The sequence below is a fragment of the Columba livia genome, chromosome 2 (assembly GCF_036013475.1).
Source record: "Columba livia isolate bColLiv1 breed racing homer chromosome 2, bColLiv1.pat.W.v2, whole genome shotgun sequence".
In the NCBI taxonomy this organism is placed as follows: domain Eukaryota; kingdom Metazoa; phylum Chordata; class Aves; order Columbiformes; family Columbidae; genus Columba; species Columba livia.
Window position 1 is genome coordinate 105554090 of NC_088603.1, and position 24522 is coordinate 105578611.

At 36.0% G+C, this 24522-nt stretch overlaps 1 protein-coding gene across 4 annotated transcripts in view; it reads right to left on the reverse strand.

The window, feature by feature from the left end:
• Nucleotides 1-24522, reverse strand: part of CDH7 (cadherin 7) — a 138882-nt gene that overhangs the window by 55394 nt on the left and 58966 nt on the right. For all 4 annotated transcript variants that reach the window (XM_065053064.1, XM_065053065.1, XM_005498712.3 and 1 more), the window contains one exon: nt 21013-21412. In XM_065053064.1, coding sequence (XP_064909136.1) covers nt 21013-21222 — 210 coding nt within the window. In that variant the 5' untranslated portion in view covers nt 21223-21412. The remainder of the gene's footprint in view (nt 1-21012; nt 21413-24522) is intronic.

The window sequence follows — 24522 nt, forward strand, 5'->3', positions numbered from 1 at the left end:
CGCTCTCCAAAATGACTGTTTGTCATTCACACTCTTAAAAAGACAGTTTGGCAGCTTTGGGAGGTAAAAGCCATCTGTCTACTGTGCACCATCATGTACTAATTGCATAATATTTATTGGGGATGGGGGCACAGCGATACTGTATTGTAGCACCACCAAGAGCCTGCAGGCAATATAACACATTTAGAACAGGAATGGAAAAAGAGACACACTTTCCCCTCATGCACACATTTCAAGGTTTTCAGAAATTATTTTGCTAGAATTTAGAATGGGAAAAACAAATTACACTGTTTATAAAAAACATGCACATTGGAATTCTTACAGACATCTTCCATATTCAGTTTTGTTTTGGTTTGGTTTATTTTCCCAAACCACTGTCAGTCCATCAATATTTATTCTTTGAAGCACTGATTCTGAGTATTTCAGAATCAAAACTACATCACTGACAAACCAAGTCACGATTTGATATCTGACTTACCATATAAAAACTATTTCTGTTTTTACCCAAATAGATTTAATTTTTTATTAAAGGAACCAATGACTAACCTAATTCATACAAGTGCCTAAAACAATTAAATCATGTGAAAATACCACTGAAATGGAATTCTGTTTACAAATTCCTGAGTGCTTATTCTTACTACCTGTATTTGGGTCTCTGCATTTACTTGTTCTCAAGAAAAGGGACTAAGTTCTCTTCCATACATACCAAAGGTATTTTCAACATGATCCACATCTATTCATAATGCACCATACTACTTGCTGTTATATACTAAACTAACACATTTACCAGCCTAGTGATTTGATTTATTTTGTTGCCAAGAGTCACTGAAGCTGTGAGACTAAATTCCCTCAAAGTCACTACTCTATTCCAGCAGTGTAATAAAATCGTGTGAGGATGCTCTCTCCCTGCACTCCCCACATATAGTTTTTATGAAAGCGATCAGGCTTAAAAAATGTAGCATGTCAAATAAATACAAAAAAAAAAACTAGTGTATTTCATAGTAGAATATCTCTGGGCTAGCAGATGTCCATGGTCTTGAAAAGTTTATGCACATGTAGCAGCTTACAGAAACAGAGCCTTCAAGAAACTTCACTCCTTCTTCTCAAATTACTTCTCTGGTACACATGAAACAATTTCTGCTTGCACAATATTAATATACATACACTAAAGAACTCTTTCTTAAGCATACACTTTTCTTGAATTAAATACTTGTATGTATTTATGCATAAATACATACATATTTACAGTGATATGAATATTTTCCTTTCTTCTACCACTGTATATGGTAAAAAAATGTTAACCTATTTAAGCTTTTTATTAATTATTTATGATTTTTTTAATGACCAGAGAATGCATTAATATACTTTGCTTTATGGCGCAGAAAAGAAAGAGGGGAGGTGAAACAAAGACAACAGCAGATTTTATATACCTGCAATAAAGCAAAATAAAAGCTTTTCTTTTTTCCCTGTTCTTGAAAATAGAAACAAGAAAAAATAATACAAATATGCTGATTAGAAAGTTGTTTCTCCCATATTGCTTTTCCTACTTAGCTATGATAATTCAGGCCTAAGATTTCAACCTTGGAAAATGAGAGCATATTAGAGGATCTCTGTTTTCATATCTAAGTCCATAATCTAAATATTATCTATAATAGCACTGAGTGGGAAAAATAATCATACACACTTCTTATTTGACTACCATATCAATAATACTAAATCTACAAACAAAAATCCATTTGGTATTAAAGTCGTTTTCTGAGATAGGATATGCACTTACACTGAATGTCTCTATTTTAGAGTGGAAATTATACCTCTGATATTGTTTTTTCTTTGTCAAACTACTGGTCTATAGTTTAGAGTGATTATCCTGTTTCTGCTTCAACTATCCAAAATAGCTTGCAGCATTGCTTGGTTGATAATGATTTTTCTCATAGGAACCTGCTTCCAAAGAACATTAGTAACAAGGAATAGATACCCAGAGGGCACAGAACTTTTTCTGTTGGTTTTGGTTTAGTTTTATGTTGTATCAATTCCTCAAATTTCATTTGCTCTTGAAAGTTTAATGCTTCTAAAAATCCACTTGTAACCTTAGCTTGTGTGTCAGTGTAAGGGCTGAAACCTTGACAGACTAGAAGACAAGGGCAAAATATGTAACTGTGAAGCAGTTGAAGTAATTACTGTGACTAATTGTGTCTGCAGAAGCTTGTAAAGTACTGGACTACAAAAGACAGCACGATCTGATCTTTTTAATGATGAAAGATTTACAATTCAGAAAAAAAACCCCGTAATTAACAGGGTCCACAGCCACGCTAATCTGTAATTCCCTGAAAACGATTAAGGACTTGTTAAATAAAATTTATGAAACTGTTAAAACAAAGCAGAGCTAGCATGTTGGTCTACATTGCCATTTAAATGTATGTAAATTATAAATACATGTCAGGGCATCAGTGTTCGTTATTGTGGTTTGCTTCTTAAAAATTAAATTCCTATTCTCTTTCTTTATTAGAGGAACCAATGACTAACCTCAGTCATACATGTGTCTAAAACAATTAAATCATGTGAAAATACCACTGAAATGAAATTCTGTTTATGAATTCCTGGATATTTATTCTTACCACCTGCATTTATAAAGTTTTATTTGTTTGGATAAATGCAATACGTAGTGCTGATTTTCCTGAAAAATGTATAGTCAACTCGAAATTGGAAGTTCTTCATATGATCTTATTGGTTATATGTTATCTTTCACACCACCCAGATATTTCTCGAAGCATTTCCACAAATCTAATCCTGTTAGTATTCCCACTAAGATCAGTGGGACTACTCCTATATTTAAAGTCCAAAATTACAAATTTGACAAAGACCCCTATCACACATAATTAATCCCTGGGAGGGTATATTGGGGAGAGAGTCATAACTGCTCAGAGCGGACAATGGGTCAAAGAAATAAAGCAAGGACAGAGAATTGGAATGAAAAAATTTACTATAACATTTTAATGTAAATAAATTATTTTTTATGGAAAAGGCAACAATGAAAATCTATAGCAAAACACTACGATTTCATTGCTGGTATGAAAACAAAACATGAAAAAATAATGCATGACCAAATAAAGTGCAGTATTAGATATTTTTTTTCTAGACATTTGTCTTCTGTCTTAAAGGAGTTCATTTAAAAAGAGCAGAAGAGTCCAGTGCTTAACTTATTATCTTAAAACACAAGTTATTGTTGTCAGTGTGTTTATATTTAATTTAGAATCTCTTTCTGTCTGGCTTGATTAAACATCCGACACTTCTGTAGGTCTTTCTATTTAATGCTATCACTGATTACCAACGCTGCAGTACAGTAACGGTAAAACACTGAATGACAAATAAGTTGGTAATTTTTCAGTAGGCTATAGGACAATTCCTTATTTTCTTTTTTTTTTTCCCCCTGCTCTTATGTATTTCACTGAAGATGGCTTATCACATTGGTTTTTAACCAAAAGTGGGTTTAAAATACATATCCATCCATCTATATATATTGGCTAGTTAATTAACAGCCCATTGTTCAAAATTTACTCGAAAGAGCAGGAAAATTTAACCCTGTGCTACATCAAATTAAATTTCTGTTTCGGAATTCCCTAAGTTAGGAAATCATGGATGTACAGGACTTTCGTAAAGCTCATGAAAGTTGATATTAGGCATATGCCTAAGCACCTTTCTGAAAGAGATCCTTAAACTCTATGCAAAGGAAGGGTTCTTTGATGAACAGTAATATGCATCACATAGACTAATTGTACGAAGCAAAATTGAAAGCTTACAGGATTCCATTTCATAAATTCACACTGTAGCTGTTCAGTATTCAGAACAAGATGAAATAGGGTATGTGTAGTAAATATGGACATTTGAAAGTCTGCCTTAAACTGTTCGGATCATTTAAAGTGGTCCTTTGGAATAAATGCTTTAAAAGGTTTGATTTCTTCTTAACAATTTTTTTTTTAACCATTCAAATTTGCAGGTCTGGCAGAGCTTTTAGATATAAGCAGACTGACATCAAGATAGTAGTTAATATTATGATAGACATTTTTACTCCATAGGATTACGGGCTGGGAAAGAAATGCTTTTAATGCCTGTGTTTTGTGCTGTTTTTCAGAAAACATTTGAGGGGGAGGATAATGCATTAGTATTTCAAAACCATAACAAACCGCCTTAACACGAACAATACTAGGTTAATTGTAAAGCCTTCCAGCTTAGAAGGATTTTAACAGCTGTATGTAAAGGGCAGCGCTCTCCTGGTGCACTTTTTATTTTCATGAGCACAATGAGTGTTTAATAAAGGCAATCTCATCAAATTCCTATGCAGTCACCACCTTGTTTCCTTAAATAATATTTTGACATTTCAAATTATGAGAGGAGATATTTATAGATTAAAAATTGAATTCACTCTTCTTTTTTTTAAATACAGAGAGATGAGTTTTGCCATGTACAATGCTGATGCCAACCCAGGATTTTTTCAGCAGTTCTTGGTGTTTTCACCAGAACACATTCTTGCTGTGTTTCTTACTCATTGCCATTAAATGCTGGTAATACAATCAATTTATATGCCATTGATACAGAATTATGAGAAAATACTGAAATGGGAGGTGTTATTTCACATTGGTCTTGCATACTTGCTGAATCTACATTAAAATTCAAATTGTGCAGACCTGTTTCTAATTCTGAAAGCCATCTGGATTCTACTGAAAATGTTTTAAGTCTTCCTTCAGAAACGCATTTCTGAAGGTTCCAGTACTTCACATATATTGAGAACTTTTGATGTACATAAAGACCCCTCTGATTATCTGAAATATGTCCTTTTGCTGCTATAAAAGACATTGCATAGAGTACATAATTCAAATTCTTAGATGATCCCTGATAAATTAGAGCCCTCTTATCTAATGATCATTTGCATGTTTTTCCCCTTCTGAGTCAGCTCTTGTTCAATGGAGTGCACAGTGTTTTCCTTATGAGAGTACTCCCCGTTTCTGAAGCATTGTGGTCAACATGAAAGTACAGGAGCTATAAGTATCACGCATTCCATTAACTGCAAACAAGGTCAATCATACGAATTTACTCTCATCTACTTCAAGTGTTTCAAATCAGATAACTGTTACTAATTTATCTATCATGCATCTTGTGTATACCATCAAACATCTCCTAAAGGGATCTTTTATTATAGTATCTGATTGTTTTATTATAGTATCTGATCAGTTTTATAACCTAATCCAAAAACAATGAATTAATCTTGGAGATTAGAGTTTAAATCACTATAATACTTGCCCCCAGCACTCAAGACAGATCTGCACTAAGTTTCACTTGACACAGCTTGTAAACTTCTCTACCAGATTGTCTGAGCACTCTCAAAGCTTAATTGATCCAATTTGCATGTCTCATCCTGGCAGAATTGTGCATCATTTCTATCCTCTTGGTCTAAGTGATCACAATCAGATACAAAGCAGATGGAAAGTTTCCAGCTCCTTTGCTATCCCCTTGCATGCATCCATATTAAAGCAATTCTAATTCGACAAGCAATCTGATCTTTCTGTATTTTTATAGGATTACTGTCTCATTGATTGGCCTTCTGTCACCAGTTGTAATGTTCAGAACTTTATACTCAAGGCATTTTCACTTTTGTCTTACACCTTCTGTGTGGTCCATTAAAATGATCACTTAATTTAGCAAACTGTGCTAAATATCCTCCCTTAGGGAAGTTCTGTACAGTTTGGTGTAAATCAGCAGAGCTCTGTGCACTGGAAAGGGAGAGCAATTTCCATTCAGTGAAGATCTGCTTCTATAATTTTAAGGGGAAAAAAAAAATTATATCCCTATTCACAAAGTTCTAGGCCTTGTATTAAAACATCAATAGATACTGCCATAAATCCTGTATCTTTCAGAAGGAAAATGTTATTTTAAATTCACTAAATATTTTCCAAATAGTAACTGTTTCTGCACATGAAACAGAAATCATATTTATTTTATTTTTCTGTACTATTTCCCTTCAAAAATGTGCAAATTGTCATTTGAATACAATGACAGTTTAGTAAAAAGTTATATTACTTATGAATAGATGAAATCTACCTTGTGAAAATAACATAAATATATAAAATCTTCTGCAAAGAAAAGTCACAAGCAGATCAGTCAAACTAATGAAGATCAAGGATGTATAAACTTCAAATATCATTAAAATCAAACATTCTGAAGTGAACAGAAAATTCTTCCTAATCTCATCTGTAGTTCACAGCTGGAATTTATATTCTCTATCTGCTACACATTTATATACATCTCCAAAGGTCATTGTGTTTCTTCAGCCTTACTCTCCCTCGCATTGCTAACTGGTGAATTCTTTGTCCTCCTAATGGTCCCACAGATCTTCTGCTCTTCTGGGAGTTTGTGGGCGGCTAGTATTGTCTTATTTTTTTCCTATGTACATCCTTTTCTATGGCTTCTTCCTCTTCTGTTTGCTCAATTAATCTCTATTCATATTTGCTCAATTAAATTTACACGAAGGCAGAAAGATCGCTTGTTGGCTATTTTATTTTAAATTTTTTTTCAGTGAAGAATACATGAAAAATTCTAAAGCATGTTCTCTACAGAAGTGATCAAACATTTGTGGTCAGTGCTCATAACAACACAGGATAAGGAATACCCTTCAGTCTGCCCTGCAGCTACTTTTAAAACACACAAAAACAATGGCTGTATAAGATAATAAAGGAACCAGAATGCACTATTAGATTCTCCAGATTTTACCAAAGGGAAAGCATGCCAGTTCAGTAATGTTTTTGTGTTTATATACACACAAAAATAGCAGTAAAAGTGGAAGGAGAGTAGCTGATCAATAGCAAATCTAGTTAATGTTAACTGGCAAAGAACAAAATGAACCAACCAGCTAAAACAATCTGATCATTGAAAAAAAGGCATTAAGACAGTAAACAGGCTTTTTTTTTTTTCTTCTTTTTTTTTTTTTTTTTTCCTACATGCTGAAAAGCAGGTATAAAACTAGCAATGCCTTTCTGTGACTTGCGTTTCAAACAGACTTAGTGGACAATTCACCAGTAAGCTGCTTGTACTGCAACCTTGACTGAGTCTTGCAAAGGCAAGCTTTTTATTTCCATGATTTATGCCTCTGGTTACCTAAATAAAACCCCTACTATATTCAGATTCTGTTCTTATTGTAAAAATGTATGGTCCCATAGCTTACAACTGGGTTGTGCAGGTGTAAGTCAGTGGAACATAACAAACACATCTGTGGATAACACTCAAGAAATAACAGAATACAGTTTGCTGTCTCTCAGCTGTGTTAGCTCAGCAGGACTAATAATAATAAGTAGAAAAAAAATTATCACAAGAACAGGCAGGTGTGACTCACACATAGAATTAGTCAACTGAGCAATGAAGTATAATTTTATACAGTTGGTTTTAAGAGCAAATTTTCTGCTATTCTGTAAGCAATCAGACGCATATTAGACCATTGTATTGAAGTTAGTGAAGACACCCTGGGTTTCTAAGCCAATGTGAAAACTCATGGCCCTGAACTGCCTTTTTCATGTGGCAACCTACTGCTGCTTCTGACAGACCCATGCTCCCCCCGAAGGCATTTCAACCTTCAGCTGAGTTAAAAAATATATATATATAACAGTATTGAATGTTTTCCTTGAGCTCAACCTTACAGCAAAACATCAGGAAAAGTCTATTGATTAATGCAACACAGCTTCAGGAGTATGAAGAACAGAACAGCTTAAAGTAATGTTATCCTCTACCAAACATTATTAAATAGTATCTTAATTCTTTAGAACTCAAGAAAATCTATCTTATTTTATTACATTACTTCTGTTGCCACCAACAAAACCAAAAGTGTACTTTGTTTTTGAGAACAGATTACAAAAGCATTGAACGTAATGTTCATCATCACTTGCATTTATGTTTCTAGCAGATACAAGTAATTATGGAAAAAGATGATCTGGTTTCACCCTGTTACTCTCTAGAATGACACCTCTGAGGTCATATTTGTCATATTCTGTCATCAGTAAAGGCTATTTACAAGTGCAAGAATGTTTGAATCCAGGAAAATTTGCAATATTGCTGATCACTTTGTTCGCTGTAATAAACGTAACTCTTCTGACCTTGATGGTCAAGCTGCAGCATGCTTCCCCTGTATCTTGTTAATTACCTTACAAAGTAATTTTCCGGAGAATTGAATCTGATCCACAACCCGTTAGCTCATCCTGCTACAGTCCAAATCTGTGTTCCAAATTGGTCTTTGCAGTTCAAGTATGTACAAAGCATACGTGAAATGGTCAGAAGTTGGGCCGCTATATCTAACACAAAGATGACAAAATTACTTCAGAAGCAAAGGTTGAATTGAATTTTTAACATAGTCTGCAGATACAGACCCTTATATCTCTAAAAGTATCAGAAGGATCTCTCATCAAGGTGGACATCTTAATCCTTCTGTCATCCTCATAGCCTCCTTGTCTGCTTGGCAGATATTTTGGAAGCAAGACAAAGGTCCTGGGCCCTCGGTCTGTATCATCCTACATGTAAAGCAGTCATTGATTTAATTGTATACTTCTAGAAGTAAAATTGGCCAAAAACCAACATTCTCGAAAGATGATTTTGCCATCAGACTAGCAGAATGGACCATCATCTTCTACCTAGCTCTACTTATTAAAATAATAGAAGAAAGGAAAGTTTTGAATGTGATACTGTGGCTTACATAGTATAGAAAAAAAATCTAGTCTTGACGGAACATTGAAATTAATCTGCAGGAAAAATTATCATGTAGCCTGCAAATAGCTTGAAGGAATCAGTTACATAAAATGATGAATGTCGAAATACCAGTCTAGAAGTAAAGGGGTCTACTGAGTTTCCAAAAGACACAGAAAACCCACTAGTGTCATTATTTCATCCCCTTAACTCCAAACACAAATTTACTCTATAAGGTGCAGTTTACCTTCCTTAGTGGTAGACAAGAGCATTAAACCTTTTAATTAGCAGTTCTTCATTTGGAAACAGTCTGGACACGGTCCAGTTACTGTACTAGCAGCTGGACATATTCAGAGTCTTATATCCATCTGCTAAGAGTTCAGACTTGCTTTTTTGCTTTATTGCTTATCCACACTGTACCTTGACCCAGTATTCTTGGAACCTCTAGGGATGGAAGGCTCTTTTGTCTTGTCCTATGTTGTTTGGCACCATGTTGTTCATGTTTTAGGCTTTTTTTGATCAAATTCCAAATTCTCTAACCCTCTTTCGTAATGTTTTATAAGAAATATTTACTTCTATACTTTTCTGCATTTTGCTCCCCCGTTGCCAGGAAAAAAACATAATATCACTTTTCTATTAGTCATTGTCTTGATGGTACTTAGTTTTGCTGCTGTCTTTTACTGTAGAATACCTTGTTGTACATGGCAACTTCCTCCTTAATTACAAATGGGCTTTACTTAGATTATTGTCCCTTTTAAATGCAGCTGCTAGTTAACAGACCTAGTCTACTATAGATTTCTCAAACCTGGGTTTTACTAGATCTCTGGCTAGCTGCCCTCCTTTCCCATCTGTGTTAAAATAACTAAGTCAGTTAGCACTGTTACCTACAAGGCCTTTTTTCTAGAACTGTGTGGTGGATTGATGCAACTTAAACCACTGTATGTCCCATACAGGTGCATATAGAATCCTTAGCAAAGAGCAAAGGAAATCAATATCTATACATATGATTGTTACACCTTAATCTAAATTAATCTTTTCACTGAGTGCTTTGGTATGTTCTTTTCATCTTTACAGCAGACTCTGGAGTGAGAAAAACATAGCATAATGCTTCATCATTGTCACCATTTAAGCCTGGGCGGCAGCTAAACAGTAAAAAACTGCTCTCTCTTGCCTTTCCTTACATGGGAGAGGAAGGAAGGGAAAAGGAGGAAAAAACTCATGGCTTGAAATGGAAACAGATTTAATAGAATAATAGTAGAGTGAAAAACAACGTAAATATCATAAATTTACAAAGCTATAAAAATATACAGAGCTATACTTAGCTGCTATAACACGGGCTCCCACCAATGAAAGACAGAGGTCAGACAATGCAAGGATAATGAGTCCAGCAAACACAGAGATCACAGCAGGTGTAGGGAAATCACTGGAATCAGACAATCGAAGCAGGAGCAGGACCCTTCGTGGACAGAGGCCATCAAAGATGGCCAGTCCCCAGCAACTTCCCGCTTAAATATGGAGCATGACATTCATGGTGTGGAATACTTTGTTGGTAAACCTGAATGTCAGTCTAGGTGCTGTCCTACTATGTTGTCTTCCAGCTGCTAACTCTAACCTGCAGCTGGACAGTTGAAAAAGTCTAATCCCCTTGGCAACAGCCAAGATGTCTATGAGTTCTTACACTATTTACATATCAAAACCAAAACACTGGAAAGCTACAGGAAGCAAGTGTTAACTCTGTCCCAGAGTGCCATTCCTTTATTCTCACACTAAATCCAAGACAAAGCACTGAGCTAGCTACTAAGTAGAAAAGATTCTAACTGCATGGAAAATTACCTCCATTTCAGGTGAACCAATACAATCACGGTCCTTGCGTTCTTACATATACTCTCTGGGATGCTTTTTCTCTCTTAAACTTTTTCAGTCTCTACTTTCCTGTACTAAAATTGTTAAGACTAGAATCTCTAAATTTTCTTTTAATCTTAAAATTTATCTGAGTTGAATAGTGAGTGGGAATTATTCCTCAATGTAAGTTACCTCAAATTTTTCCTATACATATACACAGGCACACATTTATGTATATGCTCAATCATTGCTATCACTCCATTTCCTGCTGGTTTCCTCCACAAAACTTCTTTTGACATGACTTCATTCAATTTATCAGCCAAACAGAAAAACTGAAACAACTTTTTAAACAACTAATATATCCTCTGCTCTCCAAATTTTTCAAGAGGGATTGATACACACTCATGATTATACTTGATTCAGCAAAAAGTATAAAACAGAAAAGCAATAAGGCTTTAAGATCCTCTGAGTAGTAGTGGACATGAGCTTGAAAAGAAAGAAACATGAATTGTACAATTTGATTCATACAATGAGACAGGAAATGACAGTTTCACTTGGCTTATTTTCTGTTTAGCTGAAGGTATAATTGAGTGCTTTTGTCCAGGGCTTTTTATTGTCAGGAAGATATTGAAAAAATACAGAGAATGAATAAAAGACCAGTGAAGATGAACATAGGACTACAGCGCTATACTGCAGTGCTGACTAATGAGGAAAACTTTGTAAAAGCGTGAAATATGTACTGCTTGGCTAAGCAACAGTTACGTGGAAAATGGCAAGATGGGTGGGGAGGACAGTAGTCTAAATATGCACGAAGATTATGAACATCTAGGAGCAAGAGAAATTATTTCACAGTTTTTAATGTAAACACTATGCAGTGTTATAGCCCTGCAAGTTAAAAAAGTAACAAAAATATGCCAAGTACTTTCCCAAATGCCTACTCTGCCCATATAATGTGTGTAAATTGTATAAGAAAGACAAATTAAGTACTTTGCTAATTTATGGCATTGCATTTATACCATGAATATGGAAACTTAACAAATGACCATCTGCTTTTCCCAACTGTGTCTGAAAACTTTTCATTGTTAGGGAATAACAAGCTAAACTTTGCCCAATACAGCACCTGCCTACCTCGTAAGGAAAATGAATTGCTTGATTGCCAAGTCAGCAGGGTTACAATTTGGTACCTCAGTATGAAAATGTTTAAGCAGCAGCTTATCATCCTTACATATGTATCCAAGTACCAGATTTTCCACATTTTGGAAGCATTTCAAATGGAAAATAACTTTGTGAGTTTAATCCTTCTCACACTCACTCCACAGCACCAAAATTGCACGTCTCTGTAGTCCTCAAGGTAATTTCTTGTGATTTACAGAAATAGAAAAACTAAATGGGATGGTACAACTACGGTAACATTTCATGAAAATCATGCAGCAAAATCTCCTTGTATCACCTGGAAAATGATATTAAATTTATTTCTTTCTATTCAGAAATGGCCAAAGAATCCCATGTGATGTACATACAACATTATGTCAGACTGGCCCTAGCTGTTCTCAACGTATATCCTGTTCATGCATATGAAACACCATAAAGCAAGTATCCAGTGCTCTAAGAATACTATATGACTATATGAAAGAAAGGCACTATTTTTTCACTGTCAAAATGTCGAATACGTTGCTACCTGTTGTCACAGTCTTTTGTATTCCTTTTTTGCTAACCTACATAATAAAATATCATCTAAAAATTAAGTTTTTAAATGGCCAAATAGTTGTATTCAGAAATTAACACTTGCAGATACTCTACTAGTGTGGATAATACTGATCTCAAGATTCTGGATTAAATCTTCAGTTATTCTCTGAACAACATAACTTAATAACCAACACATATTAAAAAACTTTTGACTTCTTCTCTCATGTTTAGAACTACCTTCTTCTCTCAGAGCATTCTGAAAAAGAAAGCCTGAGATTGAGCCAGTAAAGGCATATTTTTTATTTTCTGTTACATGAATAATTGTGCATGAACTACCACATGCAAAAGAGCTAAATTTGTCTTTGTATTCCTATTTATCTGAAAGATAAAATAAAGTTTATTCTTCACTATATTGTTGATGATTTATAGAGTAAAACTACTGTACTACATGTTTTACACCCACATAAATAACAACATTCCCTTTGCAACAGCATAAGGCTATAGCACCAGCAAGTAACTACTGAGCATGAAAGGAACTATCAACGGTAGTAAATTTTTAGCTAATTCAAAAACATCTGCAAGAATTAACCCTAGATATATTGTATTATTTTATGAGCAGATTTATTGATTTGGGTAATCGGCACCTTTTCATGATGTGTTCTTCTGTTGTCAATAGAGCTTCTTCATTGGCTAAGTTCACCCTTAGCCTGGGAAGGTTAAGGTAGATCCCATTTATAGATATAGGTCAATTGATGAATAGTTAGGTGTTGACAACATATTTTTAATATCAAGTAAAAAATAGGAAAAAAAATTAACTGGCTTACAGCCTTGAAGCTATGAGAGATTATGCATTATGGCATCCACAAACTTCTGCTTGTGGTGTAGGCTGGTATTCATACCATGACTACGGTTTGGACAGTTGGGACAGAACTACAGTTCTAACAGCATAAACTCCACTGCTTTTTCTAAGAGTTACTTATCTCTAATTTACGTGACAGTATTTGCCTCTTCCAAAGCAAAAGTGACAAGAGAAGATGCTGGTAGCATAATGCACCTAATAGTTATTCTGAAAGAAGTGAGCAACCTTGTGTATTAACTTATTTCTTCTCTCAGCAGTTCCACCATTAGCACTTAGTTCAGCCACTTCTTCCAGGGAAATGCATTATGCTAGGAGAAAAAGATTATACCACAGAGATTTTCCAGCAATTATCATCACTATATTTATGTAAAAGCTAACTTATTGGATATGAAGGAATCATTCTTTGATTTTTTTCAGGGTCTCTAAATAAGTTGTGCCAGGTACTCCCCTTAACTGGTAAAAGCTAACACAAAAAACTGATATGTGTACACAGGTACTATTGTACTAAATGATTACACACACCACAAAAAAAAAGAGAAAAAAAAGAAAAAAAGAGCCCTGTAGTGTGGAGCAAGACATTTAGCAGAAGAATTGTGACAAGGTAGCAATAGTCCTGGAAGCACTTTTAGACTGTGACACATGGAGAATAATTAATACACAGAATGAATGCCCAATGGGTTAGTAGACAGACCATTATGTCTCACAGTACAGGTATAAGAAAAAAGTTAAGATCAAAAAGCTAGTGTGATAGTAGGCTACAAGATGTAAAATGTAAAGCATATACAGTTTGATCTTTTGAAAGCAATGGAAAAATATCCTTTATCTTCACTGGTCTGAAAGAAGAAGTAGTCTTGTAGTAAAACAGATATCAAATAGATCTACTTTATGAAATTCAACTAACTTGTCATCCGTAAAGGATTGAAAATAAAGGCAAGAAAGAACTCCCTGTTATCTCTTCATAATGTTCAAAAACGTTGTATGAGTCTTATTTTTGTAATAAATAATATTCTATCTTCAGAGCAGTAAGCTATTGTTCTCAAGCTATTTTCTGGATGTTTACTAATGTTTCCATATTTCTTTGGATTCTGTTGTTGCTTTTTAACCCACTATTGCCTCTTGTCTTACAAGAACATTGCTTCAGGGCAGGGGTTGTGTTTGCTTGCACTGTGCCCAGCACAATGGGAATTTGGTTCATGAATGAACTTCCTTAGCCCTAGAATAATGCAAATACTCACAGTTCTTGGTAGTCCTAGTTTTACTGCACTGGATTTCCAATGTCATTAATACACAACTGTGAGACTAAAGGACAGAGTTAAAACTGGATATTTAGTGACAGGCTATAGCATGAACTAGAGGACTAAAAACAAGTTCAGCAGACGAAAAGAAGGAACTCTGGAATACAGCTAAAAAAAGTCACCTAAAGGAATATGAAATTGACTGACATAAAAACTGTAGATCTCATGCTCTCATGAAAATAAGGTATTTTCTTATGACAGAACCAAGCATACAGAATTGCATCTACGTTTCACTGCAAAATTAGCTTTTACTCTTGTTTTTATATTTTGTCAGAGACCCATAAAATATTACTTTAAATAATGCCCAGAAGAAATTAGAAGCAGAACACTGCCAGCAGAGCCTATTAGTCTACTGAAATACAGAACTGGTATTACCGGATTATATAAATAGCATAGCTGTGCCATTGAAAAAAAGCTGCAATGAGGGCTACTTAATTTATGGATGTCATCCTCACCTTCACTAACCTTCCTCGTCTGTAATGTCACATGTTAAGGATCGATGTTCTATATTGTACTAAAAGATCAAAAAGCTGCTTGTTCTGGTTCAGTATCCAATCATAAGTCTCTCAACTCTATTATCACTTCTAATAATGAAATTACATACAAATTGTCTTTTAGTGCTTGTGCTTGTGAAATTGTCATCACTTTAAATCCCTGGCATAAAAACCATTTCTGTATCCATTCAGCTATATGAGAAGACGACTTCCTACAAAGAGGGAAAGAGGAAATTACACTATAGCTGTGCAGGCTAATGAAATCAACCAGGAAAAGCGGTAGATTTGGATAAATCTTCCTGTGGGCCTTAATCTCACCATTCTCCCCAGAGACACTTTAGCCCTGCATGTCAAGTAAGCAACATCAGATTGCCAGATTGTCAGTCAGCTCTCAGTTATTTGGAATAATCCAAATAAAGTAAAGCATGGAATAACACAAAGCCCACCACAAAGAAAAGTAAAGAAAACTGTGCTACTGGTGACTGTGTAGTACAAGCTGAGATGGTAAATTCATACCACTGTTGTACAGCTGAAGCATACTTTCACCAAGAACTAGCCAATCCACAAAGTAGGTAAGCAGCAATTGACTATTTTGTCTGTTGATTTGTTTCATTTGCAGCACTTGTGGAAGAAAAACGCTGACAGGAATGGCATGTCCCATTTTACTTAAAAGGTCAACTGTTATCAATTTACATAGCACAGAACAATAAAGAGTTCCCGAGATAGATAAATATGAGAAATACAGCAGATTTGCTTTGTCACTTTCTTAAATGGCCTTTTGGGAACATATGAAACAACAGCACTTCAAAGATTATGCTAAAAGTAAAAATAGCATCAACAGAAAAGAAACAAAATATATAACAAAGGGGAAGATTCTCTTGGAGTTTTTATGCCATCTTTGTTTTCCACATAGTGTCCACAAAGACAGATGAAAAATAGTCAGTTAGGATTGTGCTTGGCTTTTTTTTGTTAGGTTAGCTTGTTCTTTTTTTTTTTTTTTCCCCAAAAGTACTTAGGGGAACAACAACAAACATCTATACAGAGCTGTAGCTACTCTCAGCTGAGAGTTTACTTGCAGACCAGACGTGAACACTTATTCTGTGCAGGATACTTGGAGGGGCGACATCCCAGGCTGGGCAGAGAGCACAGGTAGGTTGCCTCCAGAAGTAGTGGGAGGGACAGAACCTTCAATAGAACCACACCAAATCCACCTCTTGCTCTGTCATCTGCAAATCAGGCAGCCTAGCCTCTTTCACCCACATTTAGCCTCAGTAATTTCACCCCATCTCCTCTCCATTTCCCAAAGTGTCAGTAAAACTGCTGGAGTGTAGTTTCTAGAGAGGTGAAGAGCTATTTGGGCTGATTTCTATTCAGAGGTCCTCAGCTTTTTCATTCACAGACGATGTTCTCTCAGTTTCTCAGCAGCTGATATTTCTGCATATCGGTCTGAGTTTGATTGAGTGGTCAGCACTACCACAGTTCTCACCACCTCAAAGTATTTTATCCAAGGCACTCAAAAAGTCATTAGTCACATCTGAAAGTATCAAGCTATGATCTAGAAAAAGCCTTATTTCTGACTGTGTCTTTATGGCTTGATCTAGTCACACCACACATAAATATCATAAGTGAATAATTCTATCATTTTATTGACACATTCACTAACACCTCTGAAAAACAAAAAAGAAACACAAAAAAAGCCAGTATCCTTCCCTGTCTGGCCTCCATCCCTCCAGAATTATGAGGCTGGAAAAAACAATCCACTTGCTGTGGCAACAATAAATAACATAACACTTTTTGTTATTTTGCTGCTTGAAAAACCTTTACCCACTCTGCTTTAGCACAAACCTGTAAATAACAGCTGCATGCAGGCCACCTTACAAGTTCCAAGTGTTATTTTTGAGAAGTACCAGTGAGCCTTCCAGTCAAATATCAACTTCTTGCGTTTGTGCTCAATCAAGGCTACGTCTTTTTCTCTTTTATTTTCAGTCCTTCGCATGTTGGTGAGGTTTCAGGAGAAAAAAAAAAATAGTTGAACTCAGCAAAGAGCTTGAGAGTGTCTCTGTCTTTAACTATACCTAAATTTAGAGCCATTGGAAAAGGAGCTTTGGTTTGGATCCAAAAGAAAACAGTGAAGCTAGCCATCAAACAGCATCTCACATGGAGTTCACAGTCTTGTTTCATTTCTTCAGGTTTATTTGTGGGCTTCTTTTGTTTTTTCTTCTTTTAATAAGAAAAATGAAACTGTTACTGGCTGAGACTTTATGTCATTATAATGCTTTTGGGGACACAGACACTTTTGCAGCAGAGCACTGGTAAAATGAAATTAAAAACAGAAAGAACAAAAAAAACCCAGCAATAACAACTAAAAAGAACCCCTCAACCCAAAACAAAGCCTGGATGTCTGATAGTTATGTAACAAAACCAAAAAAGATATCAACAAAATTTTAAAGTTCTACTTGAACTGCACTCCTTTTTGCCAATGGACCTTTTGCCTATATAGACCTTAATTACGTGATTGTATACAGCTTGTCAAATAGTTGATAAAATAGCATAAACTTTTTCCTAATTTTATGTGTTTATGTATTGAATAATTTAAAACTGCTTTGTACTATTATTTTTATGCCCACATTGATTCCATTACAGTCGTTTACATGGAAAATACAGAGTAAGCCATTTCACAAAACATATTACCAAGGAATAGTAAATATTTTCCAGAAAGCAGAAGCCACCTATGCTTCTAACTAAATTAGCATCATAGTTAACTGCCTCATCTCCTACATGGCACATCTGGAAAATAACAGTTCCTATCTGAACAGGTATATAGGCTAAACAGTGAAATGCTTCAGCCCTTTAAATGAACATAATATATGCTGTGCTGAGGGACAGAAGGAAATTGTGTATAGTTCAGTCCACAATCTGATTACATGCTAAGTACCTCCCAAGAGGCACTCAGAATTACTCAGGATTGAATCCAATATGATTAAAATTCATACCATGGGGAAGAAAGAACTACATAAAAAAAAAAACAATAAACCTGAGTCACCTCTGACTCCTATTAATGTAGAACTAATGGAACTGCTCCAGAGGTTTCTCCAGAGTGACACGAGAAACCAGACCCTGCTGCCTAAAGATAATAAATACATCTTAAAAAAACCCAAACAAACAAACAAAACAAAACAAAAAAAAAAAAAAAAAAGGAAGAAAAAGAGAAAGCGAAAGAGAACGAGAATGAGAACGAGGAAGAGAACAAGAAAAAAAGAAAAAGAAAAAACATTCTGCCAATAAATGGATTTCAAGGCTGCAAGAAGAAGGAAGGCTCCAATATATCTCACCTATGGATCTGAAGTGTTGTTAAACAAACACGAAAACACTGAAAACTTATTCTAAGTGAAAGACCCCTCTTTCTGAGGTGAATTGAAATCCTGTTACATTATTCAAAAGGAATATAATTTGACCCTGCGTGATTATGCAATTAAAGTATCAGGATGCACATGCCCAGAAGAAAAGAGGTAATGCTGAACATAGAATTAACATTGGTATTTCATGACTATTGAATGATTTGCCATGTAACCCTAACATTCTGTGAATGCTGCCTTCCAAGCAGAATTGCCTAGGGCTTTGTAAAATTGAATAGCGGCAGGGAGAAAATATTCCCTATTGCATCTCCATTTGCCTGAGTGTTTCTGAAGCACTTTTATGCCGCAGCCCTTAAAATCTGGAGGAAAGTTCCTCGCTCCTGGATGCGCGGTTAGACTGGCACCCTGCAAAGCATCCTGAATATAAGGCAGTGCATGACGGACGTCCCCAGGAGCGGAGCACTGTGCAGAACACAAGGCAGAGCCTGGTTGCTGCTTCCACTTTGCTTGTTGAGAGAAGTGAGTTACGCCAGCTCTTTGCTTGCCAGACCTTCCTCACCAAAGGGAAATAAATAAATAAAATTTAAAAACAACCAACTCTTCTTTCCAAATCTCAATCTTCTCAGCCCCTATCTATGACATTTTTAAGGGGCCAAGAGGGGGAGGAAGGAGATTGCTGTTCACTTCAGAGTGGTGCTGCACATAATAAGTTAATACACAGACAGAAAATCACTTCTTCACCTCTTTGCTCCCCTGCATGAGAATGCCGCTTCGGTCATGATTGCACTTCAGGAACCACAGAGTAAAAAGCCTCTACAGTGAGAAGGTTAGGAACTGGGCACGTCTTATCTTACAAGATGCTCAGCAAGGGCTCTGTTTCCAGGAAGATGGGCTCCCTTTTCCAAGTGCAAATTTTTATCTGCTTCTCCTACAAAATGAAATGCTGGTACAAATGTGAGTTCCTGAGCCAACAATTCATACTGCTGATACAAAAGCAGGCTGGGCACAGACTGTTTCAGAAAAAAAAAAAATGGTTTGCTTTTCAGAAGATAACTGCTTATGAATGCTAGAACTCCTGTAAAGGATGGGAAAGAGCAGACTGTAAAGCTAAAAATACCACATACATGCAAATATCATGTACTCTAGCGCTACCACAGCATCTTTGGCCATAATATAGCAAGCGAATGAATATGAGAATTGCTACAGATCAAAAGCTGTCTTCAGTTAAGTATTTAAAGAGACTTATTTTCCAGGAGAGAAATGCTAAATTGTCAGCCACACTTCTCTTTTTATTGGTGGACAAGAATGCCAAATATGTCATTTTCCAGAAGCACAACAGAAGCTCCAACCTGAGAAAAATTTTGCCTAAAAGACAAAACTCACAAAGCGAAGCAGCAGCTGTAAGGCATCAGAATGCAAACTGCTACGTAACCTACAACTTAAGAGAAACTTTCAGGACTGCTGCAATACGAAATGGTATTTCTGATTCTAGCACATTTTTCTTAAGGGCTTAATTGTGCAAAGTACTAGCCCCAATTCAGAAAAGCACCTAAACACAACCATAGCTGTAATCATGAGAGTATTTTCTCATTTAGCTTGATTATTCAGTTGGCATGATTAAATACTAAGCGCTTAACTGTGTTAACACAAACATCAAGGTTTTGTCTCAGTAGGATGAATTAAGTCAGCTGAAATTGCACTCGTATATTTGAAGCCATGGATTTCAGATTACTTCATCCCCTTTTTTGTAAGCATGCCATTTTGCAAAAAGCTGTCACTTATTTCCTTGTTTTCTGTGCATTTGTTGTATTTTAGTGAGAAATGCTATTTATTGATTCCGATATTACATAGAAAAATGGGTTTTTCTTTCAGTAAGATGATTACGCGTAAATGTTACATAGAAACGTAAGAGTGTTTTTGTTTGGTTTGCTGGGGTTTTGAGGGTGGGTTTTATTGTTGTGGGTGTTGTTTTGGTTTTTTTAGCTTTCATGGTTGCTGAAGGAAGTGTGCTACCAACCAGCACAAGGCAGTGAATGAGCTGAGGCCCAGATTCACAGCTGTGCTCAGTGTGCTCCACATGCAGCCACAGGCAGCTGAAACGAGCCAGTTGGGATGCGCTGATGTAAGGGCTTGTTCTGCACTGGCCTGGTGCCCATCAGAGGGAAGGTAAGGCCACAAGGTTGTGCTATATGCATGGGGGGCAGCAAGGCCCTCAAGGTCCCATTCTGCCAGACAGGCAACATCAAAGCAAACCAGTAATACTGGCATGCCCTCCTTTTTACTTTTCACACCCTCAGACACCCAGTTCTTTCTCTCTTGGCTTCAGCAGTGATCTTTAGGGAGCAAAAAACACAACACAGAACCTCTATTTTCTGGGACTAGCTTTTAGGTCTTATTAAAAAACAAAACAAAACAAAACAAAACAACATTGTATTTTTCTGTTCCTATGTAAAAAAAATAAGAAAAAAAAAGGTAATCAAATATTTACTTTGTATCGTTGGTGGTAAACCATTTTCATTACTGTACTCCTTTAAAGAAGCACAGGTAGCACATAGAGCTCTTAAAGAAAATTGCAGGAGGAATCAGGAATATAATGCATCACTGGTATTAAATGCTAAACACTTTTCCTTTTGAAACTATGGCATGGTCCCATCCTGGCTTAATTCAACCACACTAACAGGATTGTAATTTTCAGGTTGCACAAAATAAACACACCAACAAACAAGCATCTGCACGGTCCAAAGTTTGTTTAAATCCCCTACCTTTCCTACATAGAGTGGGTCTGTACCCATGTATTCTTCCAGCACAAAGAACTGATTCCACACCCAGCTGCGTTTCGTTCTCGTCCTCCCTGATTGAAAGTAGGGCTTTGACCTGGACCTGGAGATCTCTGCTTGATTCATCCCAGAAAGACACAGGAAAAGAGCTAGTATCTGCAGAAAATGGCAGAACTCCACTTTGCCCAACTTCATCTTTTTTTTTTTTTTTCCCCTTGTAAGATAAAACCTTGATGAGAGCAGGCACAAATCCAGTTGTCTCAGTAGCTCTAGCCTCCGGCAGGGTGTCAACTGGGAGTCCAGAGATAATAATTTGTAGAGCGGTCGATTGGAAGAAGTCACCACTGCTGAAGAGCCTTCACCAAAGAAATGGTGTGATAGGTACCTATCCAGGAAAAAGACAAGAACTGTTGTCAGAACTTTTTTTTTTTTTCCTATAAAGAATGCAAATCATTTGCACCTTTCACATAATGCATTGAAAATGTTTACTTAATATTTTTCTCATCATCAGCACAGTTGAGTTTACATAGTAAGTCTCAGAGTCTAGAGACCATTCCTTGAATGGTATTACTCCTGCTGATAGCTCTGTGTTTACAGTTACAAAATTTTCTTGTGAGTGTTCTCTTAACACACCAGTTTGCCCGGTACAAAGGCTGATAATTTTTTTTTCTCTTTAAAATAATCAAAGCAAGTGTAGGGTTTTTTACAGTTATTTGTTTTGATTTTTCCTCCTCTGTCTGCTACAATCTGCTTTACTTGTCATTGCCATGATATAATTACAAACCAGTAACAGGCAGGAAGTTATATTAATGGCAAGGACATATGCTAGCTTAACTCTCTTCCACGTAAGTGAAAAGTAAAATAAAGGAGCATAAGATGAATCAGAACAATTCAATTGATTCTTAGTCACAGTACAACAGATGTTATAATTTGTTCTGATCTGAATCTGATCTGCTAAAAAGCCTGCAGTCCCCCTGCTCATTTTTACCACATTCATAAAGCAAATGTCAAGGATGGTAAGAAGTATGTTAGACTAGTTTATATACTTATTCACAAATACGTTCAAAAAGATCACAGGATAACTTGATTTTGTGTTTTCAATGAAACCTTGATTACGTGACAAATGATTTTTCACCACTAACACATATAATTTTTATCTTTTTGTGCATCTTGTCCATTTTTATTTAAAAATATTGATTGTTTAATAAATGGTAGATCTCAATAAAAATAATGATTTATCAAAGAAAAACAAAAACAAAAAGAACAACAACAAAACACCTTCTGTGTTTAGAGGAGTCTTTTTTCCCACCTTTTGCAATTGTGAGCCCTCTTTGGCCAAGTAAAAACTTATACTTAATATCATGTTTTCAAAAGTGTAAGTTCTGTCACTCAGAACAAAACATAGCTTTGTGTTTCAGGGGAATCACCTGCATTAACCCCAGGTAGGCAATGCTCTCTCTGACATAGGCATCCTCCTTATTCGAGTGAGCAATGAGGCAGATGAGAAGTATTTAGGAACTGCCAAACTCAAGGTGAAAATGAGGGCAAAATTAAAACAGATATCAAGGCACTAATTTGAAGTGAACTGCTGCTACTTAGAAAGAAGGAAGATTTCTTCCTTTCTACGTTTAATTAATCTAAGAAGGCTAGACATTAAATCACATACACATTAAATGCTCTAGATAATCACTATATCCCTACCCACTACTATTAAAGCTGAGTGAAATGTGATCTCTGCTGTTTTCAGTATGTCAGGCTCTTTTAGCTGGAGAAAGCCTATGCATCGTGCTGCCAAAGGTACCTAGAGGGCAGAAACACGAAACAAATAAAAAGCTCTTCTGATTACAGACTGTATTTAAAGCCTTTTTATAGTAATCCCTTCTGTGGTACTGCCCTGCACAAGAAAGGCTTTGCTTAGAGACTGGTGGGATAAACCACAAACCCACTGAGCATGTTTGCTAAGCAGCAGCAATTTGAAAGCTTCCATATATGAAAATCCAGTGTCTCCCTACAGGCAAAACAAAGAGAACACACAATGTCTTACCTAAAGACTCTAATTTCAAAGACGTGATGCTATGGTTATAAAAGACGTCTCTCCGACATGGACCAAGATTCTTTTCACAGCAGGATTAACACACAGGTGTCATCCTCGCTAGCTTAGTTTAAAATGATTAGTCCCAACTAGTCCTAGCTTAGTTTTGATCTGGCCCTTTCTTTAAATCATGACCACAGGACATAGTAATTACTGAGAGGGCTGCCTCGAGTCTTAGGGAGGGTGTTTCTGCTTCCTTGATGATATGTTCACTTCCTACCACTCAGTTCAAACAAGGTAAGTGTTGTTTGTACTAGAGGCTGCTTATGCACCCTGTACTTTCCCCCTCTGTGTCGACATCGTATCAGGTTAAAGTCATCTGATATTGATAAACTGCCAGTTTATTTCAAAGAGACAGCAGATTGTTATTTAACGGAGATAAAAATATGAAATGGATTTTCTTAAGAAATGTCAGTAAAACATTTACAATATGCTAGAGTCTTTCCGCTAAGCAGTTTGAAATGTCTTGTTCTTGCTCTGAACAGACATTTCTAACCTAGAATTGCTCTAACCTTTATCTCAAATAGTGTTCTCTTAAATCCTTTCTTTTACACCTGCAGGGAAGTATGAAAGCCACCATATGGAGTGCCATGGTCCCCAGCCACACACCACGGCACAGAACTGAAAAATGCACCCAAAATACCAACTGAAATCCAGCCCATATGCTAGACAGCACAATCTGATGAAAAGCAGAAAACTTACACCCCTTGGAAAAAAAACAAACAAACAAACAAACAAAAACACACACAAAACAAACCAGTTCCTATTTACTCATTCTCAAATACTTTCATCATACACTCTCCAGAATTCCAATTATTTTTATTCAGTTGTGTGGTGGTACTTTCTGCTTTGAAACATTCTTCCCTCCCTTCCCCTACTTCTTCAAAATAAGTCTTCATATACTTCTTAGAGCCCTTTCTTTTTTGGTTTTTATTTATAGTTCTTTCAGCACACTGCCTTTTGAGTGCAATACTTCCCAAAGCAAAAGAAAAAGTTTCTGGTATTTAAAAATCTTTTCTGGTTTAGGAATAACTATTGATTAAATTACATTTTGCTAGCATTCTTACTCATATAAATATATAAATATATGTAAATTTTATGGTTATGTATTAAAAATAAAATAATACTTCTATTCAAGCAAAACTAGCATTTCAGCATCACCTGTTCTGTGAAGTCCATAAGTATGAAGTTGGGAAGTTGACATAAGCAACATCACAGCATTCATTTAAACTGAAAACTAAAAGGTGCTGTTAGGTTTTTTTAATCTCATCAAGACATAAATTCAATGTTCAGAGTTGCACTGTTGCAGAAGTGAATATGACTAACACTGACAACAATAGAGGGAATGCAGTGCTCTGATTCCAGTGCCTTCTCTGTCATCTGCATTTGTATGTTTGAGTGTG